This window comes from Gorilla gorilla, chromosome 22 (genome assembly GCF_029281585.2).
Source record: "Gorilla gorilla gorilla isolate KB3781 chromosome 22, NHGRI_mGorGor1-v2.1_pri, whole genome shotgun sequence".
Classification (NCBI taxonomy): Eukaryota; Metazoa; Chordata; class Mammalia; order Primates; family Hominidae; genus Gorilla; species Gorilla gorilla.
This window is the reverse complement of record NC_073246.2, coordinates 32422389-32436630: the sequence shown is the minus strand read 5'-3', so window position 1 is coordinate 32436630 and position 14242 is coordinate 32422389. Positions and strand designations below refer to the sequence as shown.

The following is a 14242-nucleotide window of genomic DNA, read 5'->3' as shown; positions in this document are numbered from 1 at the left end:
ATGTATCAATTTCTATATTCTTAAGAGTTTCTATCCAGAATGAGTTTTCAAATTTGTCAAAAATTATTCAGCATTTATAGAAATGGTAATATGATTTTTTCTTTAATCTGTTAATATGATGCATTACATTAATTAACACCCTAATATTGATACTTGTCTTTTTAAAATAAGTCCCATTTCCTCATGTATTTTTTTATCATTGCATTTGATTCTATTTGCTAATGTCTTATTTAGTATTTTCGCATACATATTTTTAAGTAATACTGACCTGTAAGTTTCTTTTTATGTGTGTGCTATCCTTAGCTAGTTTAGATAAATGGTATTCTAATTTCATAGAAAGTGATAGAGGTGTCATTCATTTTCAATGCTCTGTAACAATGTATGTCACATAAGGATTATGTCTGAAGTTTTTGCAGAATAATCTTTGAAACCTCTGAGGCATGTGGGCTTTTTTGGCTCAGGTATTTCTTATTGTTGTTCTTTGCTTCTTTTCAAATAGTTATCAGAATTGTTAACCCACACTTTCATATATATGTGTATTATATATCTTATGTGTGTTAACTTCATCAACTACAGTAATTTGCCTTTTCCAGAATGTCACATAATTAGAATTACATACAGTAGGTTGCCTTTCCAGATGACTTCTTTCACTTAGTAATATGCATTTAAGATTTAATGATGTCTTTCCATCTTGATAGCTCAAATATTTTATTATTGAATACATAATATGGGTATACTACAGTTTATTATCTGCTCAACTATTGAATAACATTGTTTCTAGGTGTTGTAAGTATAAATAAAACTGCTATAAATATTCACATGCAGGTTTTTGAGTAGGCAGTTTTCAAATCAGTTGGGTAAATATTAAGGAGTGCAACTGCTGGATTATAGGGTAAGAATATATTTAGCTTTTTAAGAAACTGCCAAACTGTCTTTCAAAGTGGCTGGGCCATTTTGCATTTTTGCTAGCAATAAATGAGAGTTCCTGTTGCTTTGCATACTTGCTAGCTATCGGTACAGTTCGTTTTAAAATTTTTATCCATTCTAATTGAAATAATATGGTATCTCATTTTATATTTAATTTGCATATACTTTTATTCTTAGACTTTCTTAATCAATCATTACACTTAGTTTAAAAAAATTTAGCCATCCTAATAGAAATATTATGGTATCTCATTTTGTATTTAATTTGCATATACTTTTATTCTTAGACTTTCTTAATCACTTTGTTTTCAATGTTTCTCTTGAACATAGTGATTCTTTCTTGGTGAGTCCAATTAATAATCATTGTATTTTAATAGGTAAGTTAAGCTTGTTCACATTTAATGACCTGCTATTTTGTTTGACGTCATCTCTGAGAAATTATTTTATGTTGTAATTATCATGTGCATTGTTATATTTGCCATGCTTCTTTCTCTACACATTGTGTTTTCTTTAATCAATATTTTATAAATTTCTTTAGATATTTAGAAAGCTTTAGATAGTAATTTTAGTGGTAATATAATTAATCCAATTTTTTTAAATAAAATTGTCATCAGTCCCTTATTTTCTTAAACTTTTACTATTTGATTTGTCAGTATTCTGTTACAAACACTATCACTTCCTTTTGCCAGAATCCCACCCTAGCAGAGGAACATGCATGTTGCTATGCTGCTGCTGCTGTTGGCACATGCATGAACATGGATCCCACTGTTACTGCCTGATGAAGTGCTTTGGCTGGCACCACTCTTTGGAATGTTCTGTCCAGAGGTCTGGGAAGAGCTTGGCCCCTCCAGTGCAACAGGTTCCTAACCTCAAGAGGCCAGAGAACATAGCCAGAAGCCCAAATACCAGCCTCCCATATTTAGAGCACACAGTCCAGGAGTGCTGAGCCGAGCCTTGATTCCACAGAAATCTAACAGAAACAAAGTCAATTGATTGAACACACCTTATACCATCACAAAACCCCCAAGAATACCAAAGAAGGTAAAAGCAACACACACACACACACACACACACGCACACATTCAAAGGACAGCAACTTCAAGGATTGAAGAAACATCAGCCCACACAGATGAGAAACAGTGCAAGAACTTTGGCAACTCAAGAAAGCAAGAGTGTCTTCTTACTTCCAAACAGCTGCACCAGTTCCCAAGAAATGATTCAGGCTGAAATGACTGAAATATCAGAAATAAAATTTAGAATATGGATAGGAATGAAGATGATTGACACTTTAAATGAGTTGAAACCCATTCCAAGGATTCTAATGAATACAGTAAAATGATATATGGGACAAAAGACAAATGGCCATTTTACAAAAGGACCAAAGTGAGCCAATAGAGCTGAAAAACTTATTTCAAGAATATCAGAATATAGTCACAAGTATTAACAGAAGAATAAACCAAGCTGAGGAAGGAATTTCAGAGTGAGAAAATTTTCTTTGAGTCAAATCAGTCAGACAAAAGTAAAGAAAAAATGATAAAGGAAAATGGAGAACAACTCCAAAACATACGGAATTATGTAAAGATATCAAATCTGTGACATGTTGGCAAACTTGAAAGACAGGGAGATAAGGCAAACAACCTGGAAAACATATTTCAGGAAATTGTCCATGAAGATTTTCCCAACCTCACTGGAGAGGCAAACACTAATATTCAGGAAATGCAGAGAACCCTTGCAAAATACTACACAATAAGACCCAAGACACATAATCATCAGATTCTTCATTGTCAAAATGAAAGAAAAAAGTTTAAAGGCAACTAGAGAGAAGGAGCAAGTAACCTACAAAGGGAACTCTATCAGGCTAACAGCAGACCTTTCCAGGGAAACATTATAAGCAAGAAGAGAATTAGGAACTATATGTACCAATATTTACCATTTTTTTTTTCGGAGTCTCACTCTTGTTGCTGAGGCTGGAGTGCAGTGGCATGATCTCGGCTCACTGCAACCTCCACCTCCTGGTTTCAAGCAATTCTCCTGCCTCAGCCTCCTGAGTAGCTGGGACTACAGATGCCCGCCACCATGCCCACCTAATTTTTTGTATTTTTAGTAGAGACAGGGTTTCACTGTGTTAGCCAGGATGGTCTCGATCTCCTGACCTCATGATCCACCTGCCTTGGCCTCCCAAAATGCTGGGATTACAGGCGTGAACCACCACGCCCAGCCTATATTTACCATTCTTAAAGAAAAAAAAAACAAAAAAACCCCTCCTACTGGTAGTTTCATATCCAGCAAAACTAACATTCTTAATTAAAGGACAAATAAAATCCTTTCCAAACAAGCAAATCCTGAGAGAATTCATTACCACCAGATCTGCCTTATAAGAGTTCCTGAAAGGAGCACTAAATATGGAAAGCAAAAACCATTACCAGCCAATACAAAAACACACTTAAGTACATAGACCAATGACATTATAAAGCAACCACACAAACAAGTCTGCTTAATAACCAGCTAACAACACGATGCAGGATCAAATTCATGGATATCAATACTAACCTTGAATGTAAGTGGGTCAAATGCCACAGTTATAAGGCTGAGTGGAAAGTCTGATAAAGAAGCAAGATCCAATGATATGTTGTCTTGAAGAGACCCATCTCATGTTCAATGACACCCATAAGCTCAAAGTAAAGGAATAGAGAAAAATACTATCAAGCAAATAAAAAAACAGAAAAAAGCATGAGTTGTCATTCTAATTTGAGACAAAACAGACTTTAAACCAATAAAGTTCAAAGAAGACAAAAAAGGATTACATAATGGTGAAGGGTTCAATTTAACAAGAATATATAACTATCATAAATAATATGCATCCAACCTGGAAGCATCCAGATTTATAAAGGAATTTCTTAGAGACTTCGGAAGAGACTTAGCCAGAGAATAATAGTGAGAGATTGTCCCGACTGACAGTGTTAGACAGATCATTGAAGTGGAAAATTAACAAAGATATTCAGGACCTGAATTTGACACTTAACCAAATGGACCTAACAAACATCTATAGAACACTATATCCAAAAAGGCCAGAACATACTTTCTTCTCATCTGCACATGATACATACTAAATAATCAACCACACACTTGGACATAAAAGAATTGTCAGCCAATTTATAAAAACCAGATTAACATCAACCATGCTCTCAGACCACAATGCAATAAAAATTGAAATTAATACTAAGAAAATTGCTCAAAGCCATATAATTACAAAACATTTAAGAACATATTCCTGAATGACTTTTGGGTAAATAATAAAATTAAGGCCTAAATCAATAAATTATTTGAAATGAATCAGAAGAAAGATACAATATACTAGAATATCTGGGACACAGCTAAGTCAATGTTAAGAGGAATGTTTATAGCACTAAACACTTACATCAAAAAGTTAAAAGATCTCAAATTAACAACTTAATATTACAACTAGAGGAACTAGGGAAACAAGAGCAATTCAACCCCAATGCTAGCAGAAGACAAGAAGTAACCAAAATGCAGGCTGAACCGAAGGAAATTTAGGTGCCGAAAAGTACAAAAGCTCAACAAAGCCAGGAGTTGGTTTTTAGAAAAAAGAAATTAACTAGATAGACCACTAGCTAGGCTAGTAAATATAAAAAGAGAGAAGATCCACATAAACACAATCAGCAATGACAAAGGGGACATTACCAATGACCCCACGGTAAAAAAGAATGCTCAGAGACTGCTACAAACACCTCTATGCACACAAGATAGAAAACCTAGAAGAAATGAATAAGTTTCTGGATACATATAACCTCCCAAGATGGAACCAGGATGAAATTGAATCCCTGAACAGACCAATAATAACTTCTGAAATTAAATGAGTAACACAAAGCCTGCCAACCAGAAAAAGCCAAGGACCAAACAGAGTCACATCTGAATTCTACCAGATGTATAAGGAAGAGCTGATACCATTTGTAATGAAATTACTCCAAAAAATTGAGGAGTAAAGATGCCTCCCTAACTCATTGTATAAAGCTAGCATCATCTTGACACCAAAATCTGGCAGAGATACAATGAAAAAAGAAAACTTCAAGGCAATATCCTTGATGAACATACATGCAAAAAATTTTAGCAAAATACTAGCATACCAAGTCCAACAGCACATCAAAAAGTTAATCTGCCACAATCAAGTAGGTTTTATCCCTGCAGTGCAAAGTTGGTTCAACATATAAAAATTAATAAATGTAAATAGTCACACAAACAGTACTAAAAACAAAAACCACATGATTATTTCAATAGATGTAGTAATGGCTTTTGATAAATTCAATATCCTTTCACGTTAAAATCCTCAACAAACTAGGAATTAAAGGAACATAGCTCAAAATAATAAGAGCCATCTATGACAAACCTACAAAGTACCAACATTGTACTAAATGAGTAAAACTTGAACGTAGTCCCCTTGAAAACCAGAACAAGATAAGGATGCCCTCTCTCACCACTCCTATTCAATATAGAAGTGGAAGTCCCGGCCAGAGCAATCAGGCAAGAGAAAGAAATGAAAGTCATGCAAATAGGAAGACAGGAAGTCAAACTACCCCTTTTTGGATACAATATGATTCTATACCTAGAAAACCCCATAGTCTCTGCCCAAAAGCTCCAAGATCCTTTAAACAACTTCCACAAAGTTTCAGGATACAAAATGAATGTACAAAATTCAGTAGCATTACTATACAAAAACAACCTCCAAGCTGAGATCCAAATCAGAAATGCCATTGCATTCATAATAGCCACAAAAAGAATAAAATATCTAGGAATACACCTAACCAGGGAGGTGACAGATCTCTACAATGAGAATTACAAAACACTGCTCAAATAAATCAGAGATGACACATACAAATGGAAAAATATCCCGTGTTCATGAACAGGAACAATCAATATTGTTAAAATGGCCATACTGCCCAAGCAATTTACAGATTCAATGTTAATCTTATCAGAAAACCACCAATGACATTCCTCACAGAATTAGAACAAACTATTTTAAAATTCATATGGAACTAAAAAGGAGTTCAAATGGACAAAGCAATCCTGAGCAAGAACAAAGCTGGAGGCATCCAATTACCAGACTTCAAATTATATTATAAGGCTACAGTAACAAAACAGCATGGAGTACATAAAGAAACCAGACACACAGACCAATGACACAGAATAGAGATCCTAGAAATAATGCCACACACCTACAGTCATCTGATTTTGACAGTCACCAAAAACCAAAAATGAGGGAAGGGACTCCCTCTTCAATAAATGGCTCTGGGATAACTTGCTAAGTATAAGCAGATGGCTGGAAATAAACCCTTTCCTTATACCATATACAAAAATCAAGTCAAGGTAAAGACTTAAATGTAAGACCTGAAACTATAAAACTTTGGATGATAACCTAGGAAATACCATTCTGGATATTGGACTGGGCAAATATTTCTTGATGAAGGCGTCAAAAGCGATTTCCCACCCCACCCCCCAAAAAATTGACAAACGGGACCTAATTAAATTACAGAGCATCTACACAGCAAAAGAAAGCTATCAAAACAGTAACAGACAACCTACAGAACCAGAGACATTGTTTGCAAACTATGCATCTGACAAAGATCTACTATTCAAAATCTATAAGTAATTTAAATTCACAAGCAAAACACAACACCATTAAAAAGTGGGTAAAGGACATGAATAGACACTTTTCAAAAGAAGACATACATTCAACCAACAAGCATATGGAAAAAATGCTCAACATCACTAGTTACCAGAGAAATGCAAATCAAAAACACAATGAGACACCATCTCATACTAGTCAGAATGGCTATTACTGAAAAGTCAAAAAATAACAGACGTTGGTGAGGTTGCAGAGAAAAAGGAACACTTATACACTGCTGGTTGGAATGTAAATTAGTTCACCTGTTGTGGAAAGCAGCTTGGCAGTGAAAAAAATTTAAAACAGAATTACCATTTGACCCAGCAATCTTATTATTGAGCATATACCCAAAGGAATATAAATTATTCCATCATAAAGATATATGCATGTGTATGTTCATTGGAGCTATTCACAATAGCAAAGACATAGATTCAACCCAAATGCCCATCCACAGTAGGCTGGATAAAGAAAATATGGTACATATACACCGTGGAATGCTACACAGCCATAAGAAAGAAATGGATATGTCCTTTGCAACATTATGTATGGAGCTGGAGGTCATCATCCTAAGCAAAATAACAGAGGAACAGAGAAACCAAATACCATATTTTCTTGGTTAAAAGTGGAAGCTAATTATTGAGTACATATGGACACAAGGAAGGAAACAATAGACACTGGGACCTACCTGAGGGTGGGTGATGGGAGGAGGGTAAGGATCAAAAAACTATTGGGTACTATGCTTATTACCTGAGTGATGAAATAATCTATACATTAAACCCCCATGACCTGCAATTTACCTATATAACAGCCTGCACATGTACTGCTGAACCTAAAATAAAAGTGAATTAAAATAATGAAAAATAGTACATAACAAACACAAACACATTATAAGATACAGTGTATTAAAACACGAAGAGAAACAACAAAAGTTAAAAAGGAAGGGGACAAAGTATAGGGTTTTCATTTGTTTTCTTTTTGCTTGTGTGTGCAATCAATGTTACATTGTCATCAACTTAAAATAATGGGTTATAAGATAGTATTTACAAGCATCATGGTAACCTCAAATAGAAAAGCATACGACAGATATACAAAAAATAAAAAGCAATAAATTTAATCATACCACCAGGGAAAATCACCTTCTCCAAAAATAAGATGGGAAGGAAGGTAAGAAGGAAGAGAAGATCAGAAAACAAATAACAAAATGACAGAAGTAAGTCCTTACTCATCAATAGTGACATTGAATGTAAATGAACTAAGCTCTTTGATAAAAAGACATTGAGTGGAGGACTGCATAAACTAAATAAGACCCAGTGATCCATTACCTACAAGAAACACACTTCACCTGTTATTATACACATAGAAAATAAAAGGATTGAAAAAGATGTTCCATGCCAAAGGAAATAAAAAAGAAGCAGGAATAGCTATACTTAGTTCAGACAAATAGACCTTAAAATAAAAATTGTAAGAAGAAACAAGGTCATTATATAATGGTAAAGGGCCAATTCAGCAAGAGAGTATAACAATTATAAATATATACACACCCAAAATAGGAGCAAACAGATATATAAACCAAATATTATTAGGGATAAAGCAAGAGATAGACCTCAATAAAAGCATTTCAGCATTGTACAGATCTTCTGTACAGAAAAGCAACAAAGAAACATCGAACCTAATCTGCACTGTAGACCAAATGGACCTAATTGATATTTACAGAACATTTGATCCAGCAGCTGCAGAATACACATTCTTCTCTTAAGCACATGGACCATTCTAAAGAATAGACCATACGTTAGATAACAAAACAAATCTTAAAACATGCAAAAAATGTGAAATAATATCAAGCATCTTCTCTGACTGCAGTGGAATAAAATTAGAAATCAATAACGAGGAATTTTGAAAACTATACAATACATGGAAATCACACAATATGCTTCTAAATGACCAGTGGTTCAATGAAGAAATTAAGAAGGAAATTGAAAAAATTATGAAAATAAATGGTAATGAAAACACAGCTTACCAAAACCTGTGGGATAAAGTGAAAGCAGTATTAAGAGGGAAATTTACAGCTCTAACTGCCTGTATCAAAAAAGAATCAAACTTTCAAATAACTAACCTAACAATGCATTTTGAAGAACTAGAAAAGCAAGTCTAAACCAAACCCAAAATTAGTAGAAGAAAAAAAATAATAAAGATTAGAGGAAAAACAAATAAAATGGAAATGAAGAAAACAATACAAAAGATCGATGAAATGAAAGTTTGCTTTTAGAATAAACAAAATTGACAAACCTATAGCCAGACTAAGAAAAAAAGAGAGAAGATCTAAGTAACTAAAATCAGTTATGAAAAAGAAGACATTATAATTGATATTATAGAAATTCAAAGGATCTTTAATAGCTGCTATGAGCAAATATATGCCAATAAATTGGAAAATCTAGAGGAAATAGGCACATTCCTGGACACATAAAACCTATCAAGATTAAACCATGAAGAACTCTGAAACCTGAACAGACCAATAACAAGTAATGAGATCAAAGTCATAGTAATTAGTCTTCCAGTAAAGAAAAGCCTGAGACTTGATGGCTTCACTGCTGAATTCTACCAAGCATTTAAAGAGAATTAATATGAATCCTACTTAAACTATTCCAATAGATAGAGAAGTAGGAAATACTTCCAAATTCATTCTACAGGGATAGTACTACCCTGTTATTAACACCAGACAAAGACACATCGAAGAAACAAAAGTACAGGCCAGTGTCTCTGATGAATATAGGTGAAAAAATCCCCAACAAAATACTAACAAATGATATTGAAGAATACATTAAAAAGATCATTCATCATGACGAAGTGGGATATATTCCAGGGATGCAAGGACAGTTCAGTATACACAAATCAATCAATGTGATGTATTGTATCAACAGCATGAAGGACAAAAACCATATGATCATTTCAATTGATGCTAAAAAAGCATTTGATATAACAACATTCCTTTATTACAAAAATGGGGGGCTGGGCGCAGTGGCTCATGCCTGTAATCCTAGCACTTTCAGAGGCCAAGGCGAGTGGGTCACTTGAGGTTGGGAGTTGGAGACCAGCCTGACCAACATGGAGAAACCCTGTCTCTACTAAAAATACAAAATTAGCCAGGTGTGATGGCGCATGCCTGTAATCCCAGCTACTCGGGAGGCTGAGGCAGGAGAATCGCTTGAACCCGGGAGGTGGAGGTTGCAGTGAGCCGAGATCGCGCCATTGCACTCCATCCTGGGCAACAAGAGCCAAACTCCATCTCAAACAAAAAAAGGGGGGAGGGAGGAACTGAGAGTTTTTTCTCTAATATCTGGAACATGAGGAGGGTGACCACTTTGACCACATTTATTCATAGTACTGGAAGTGCTAAACAGAACAGTGAGACAAGAGAATGAAATAAAGTACATCCAAATTAGAAAAGAAGAAGTCAAATGTCATTGTTTGCAGATGATGTAATTTGACATTTAAAAACACCTAAAGATTCAGTCAAAATTATTAGAACTGATAAACAATTCAGTAAATTTGCAGGATATAAAATCAACATACACAAATCAGTAGCATTTCTATATGCCAACAGTGAACAATGTGAAAAAGAAATTTAAAAAGTAATCCCTTTTACAATAGTGACATGTAAATTTAAACACTTAGAAATTAATGCAACCAAATAAGTAAAAAATGTCTACAATGAAACTATAAAATGCTGATGAAAAAATTAAGAGGACACAAAAAATGGAAAAAATATTCCATGTTCATGGATTGGATCAATATTGTTAAAATGTTCATACTACCCAAAGTGCTCTAAAGATTCAATGCAATCTTATTAAAATACCAAAGACACTCTTAACAGAAATAGAAAAAAAATTCCTAAAATTTTTAAGGAGCCAAAGAAGACACAGAACAGCCAAAGTTATCTTGAGGAAAAAGAACAAAACGAAGGATCACATTACCTTCAAATTATATTACAGAGCGATAGTAACCAGTAACAGCACAGTACTGTAATAAAAACAGACACATAGACCAACGGAAGAGAAGAGAGAACCCAGAAACAAGTTCATACACCTACTCATTTTTGACAAAAGTGCCAAAAACATACACATGGGAAAAGACAAGTCTCTTCAATAAATAGTGCTGGGAAAACTGTACATTCATGTGCAGAAGAATGAAACTAGTCCCCTATCTCTCCCCATATACAAAAATCAAATCAAAATGAATTAAAGACTTAAATAAAAGTAAACTATGAAACTGCTATAAGAAAACATTGGGGAAACTCTCCAGGGCATTGGTCTCGGCAAAAACTCCTTGAGTAATATTCCACAAGCACAGGCCACCAAAGCAAAAATGGACACATAGGATTACATCAAGTTAAAAAGCTTCTGCACAGCAAAGGAAGCAATCAACAAAATGAAGAGACAACCCACAGAATGGAAGAAAATATTTGTAAACTATGCATCTGACAAGGGATTAATAACCAGAATATATAAGGAGCTCAAACAAATCTGCAGGGAAAAAAAATCTAATAATCTGATTAGAAATGGACAAAAGAACCAAATAGATGTTTTGGAATCCTCATTCGCTATTAGTGGGGATGTAAATTAGTACAACCACTATAGAGAACAGTTTGGAGGTTTCTCAAAAAACAAAAAATGAAGCTACCATATGACACAGAAATCCCACTGCTGGTGCTAAACTCATCTTTAGCATCAAACCCAATCTCTAGTCCCTGACACCATGAGCTACTATAGCAGCTACTACGGAGGCCTGGTATACATCCAAAGGAAGGGAAAACGGTATATCAAAGAGATATGTGCACTCCCATGTTTGTTGCAGCACTGTTCATAATAGCAAAGATTTGGAAGCAACCTAATTTTCCACCAACAGATGAATGGATAAAGAAAATGTGGTACATATACACAGTGGAGTACTATTCAACCATAAAAAATAATGAGATCCTGTCATTTGCAACAGAATGGATGGAACTGGTCGTCATTATGCTAAGTGAAATAAGTCAGGCACAGAAAAACAAACTTTGTGTGTTCTCACTTTTTTGTGGGAGCTAAAAATTGAAAACAACTGAACTCATGGAGATAGAGACTAGAAGGATGGTTAACAGAGAATGGAAAGGGTAGTAGGTGGGTGCAGGGTAGGGGTGGGGAGGGATGTGAGTGATGGAGGAGTAGGGGTGGTTAATGGGTACAAAGGAATAGAAATGATGAATAAGACCTAGTATTTGATAGCACAAAAGTGTGGCCATACTAAGTTATACTCTCTTAGTTATTTTAAAATGTATAATTAAATTGCATTTAAATTAAATTATTGATTTAATCGAACATTTTAAAATAAGAGAGTGTAATTGAATTGCTTTAACACAAAGGATAAATGCTTGAGGGGATGGATACCCTATTTATCATTTACCAGTGATTATTACTCCATTAACCAGTGATTAGTATGCATTGTCATGTCTGTATAAAAGTATTTCATATACCCCATATATATATACACTACTATGTATTCTTAAAAATAAAATTTGAAAAAAGAAAAATAATATTTAATGGAACTTCATGGGAAAAGTGTATGCAGAGGAAAAGGTACACTTTTGAAGTTAATGGATGAATAAAAAATTGGGAAGAAGCCTAACAAAAAATTGGCAGAGGAAGCTAACTGAAGGTTTCTCATAGAAATTAAGGCAAGAAAGCTTTACAAAAGAATGAATGGATGGAAGATTAGCAATGTCAAAGGTCAATTAAAGTTCAAATGAGTCAAAAACCAAGGTTTCCTCTAAATTTGACTACTGGAAATCACTAATGACTTTGTGACTATGCCCTGACTACCATGAAGAGAAGTCCTTGGGTTCTGGGAATGAAGTAACCAAGACGATGGACTGCAAATTAAAAAGAAAAGCAATATGAGGTTATGTAATTACAGCATTACTGGAAGCTATCAACCCGATTAGACCATTTTAATTAGAACACCAGCCTGGCCTTTGAAGTGGCTATAATCATTTTTCATCTTCAAAATATTTTTTTCTTAGGAATGCAAACTAAAGACTAAAAGTCTTTAAATAATAGTTTGGACCCTTTGTTACATAAGAAAAGAAAAAAATTAAACAATTGTTAGACTTAAAATTATTCTGTTATGTGGAAATAAGATCACCTGTCGTTGTTGTTCATGACACCCACTACTTAAGAGTATAAAATCATTCTGAGAAGTTAGAGACACCTACACTCAGGAAACTCATCATTAGCATTGAACTGAATCTCTAGTCCCTGACACCATGAGCTACTATGGCAGCTACTACAGAGGCCTGGGATGTGGCTGTGGAGGCTACAGATATGGCTCTGGCTATGGAGGCTATAGATATGGCTGCTGCCGCCCATCATGCCGTGAAGGATATGGATTCTCTGGATTCTACTAAAAAACTTGCTGATTCTCATACTCTAACTCCAAGATCTTGCCCGTATGCTTCAGCAAGGCGAACACTTTTCTCAATGTAGAGAAAATACCTACCATTTTTTGGCTTCATGCTCCAGAAGGAACTAGCCATCAGTTTTTATGGAAGAATATGGAATCATTACATTGAATCAGGGTTTCACCTATTATTATTTAGTCACTGACATCTGTTGTGACATGTATTTTAAAATAGTTTTAAATAAACACGTTTAACTTGAATAGCAAACATGGCTTTATCAATTCATTTTAGTACATTTCAAATGCGTTGATGAGATTTCAATCAAGCTGTTTGTCTTCTTTCCTCTGAATTGGTGTTTTTATTTCAACAATGTTTTGCCTCAATAATATATTTTATTCAACATATATTCATTGTGTGTCTCCAAATTTGGGCACCATTCTAAGTCCTGAAGATATAAAAGAATAAGATGGACAAAATCACTGTGTACTTTCATCTGTCTTTACTTTTTATCTGTTTTCAGTGGTTTTGTGTGTGATTTTGTTTTTAGAATATGATTATGTACACTATTATTTTTATGACTTAGTTTTAAACAATAACTTATTGCAATCTTCATTCCAATTAGTGTGTTTGTATTCTGAGGTATATCTCAAAGCACAGTAATTCTATGTTAATCAATGAAAGCGAATTTTAAATAAAACATTGAGTTAATATAAATAATATTTGTAATAATACGTAAGGTCTAAAGAATGCTATCAAAGCTCGCATGTACCCAACACTGACTTATCAAATGTATAATGTCCTTTATGTACAATCAATTTTAAACTATTGAACATATGAGAATCTACTCTACCTCCTTGACAAGTTAAATTACTTGTCTTTCTGTGTTCCTACCTGTAGAGTTCAAGCCTTGCTTCCCAAAAGATATTATTTCTCAAAAGTAAACCTGAGGGGTGTCTGAATTAAAAACACCGAGAGAGGCCGGGCGCGCTGGCTCATGCTTGTAACCCCAGCACTTTGGGAGGCCGAGGCAGGTGGATCACCCAGGGTCAGGAGTTCGAGACCAGCCTGGTCAACATGGTGAAACCCCCGTCTCTACTAAAAAAACAAAAATTGGCTGGGTGTGGTGGCACGTGCCTGTGGTCCCAGCTACTTGGGGGGCTGAGGTGGGAGAATCGCTTGGACCTGGGAGGCAGAAGTTGTAGTGGGCT

The 14242-nt window shown here is 34.7% G+C and overlaps 1 protein-coding gene across 1 annotated transcript; it reads left to right on the top strand.

Annotated features, from left to right (window-relative positions):
- Window positions 1-12899: 12899 nt before the first annotated feature.
- On the top strand, window positions 12900-13119 carry LOC101151693 (keratin-associated protein 19-6). The gene is given in 2 exon segments (XM_031005270.2): window positions 12900-13034; window positions 13036-13119. Coding segments are annotated over 2 exon segments (219 nt in total).
- The last annotated feature ends 1123 nt before the right edge of the window (window positions 13120-14242 follow it).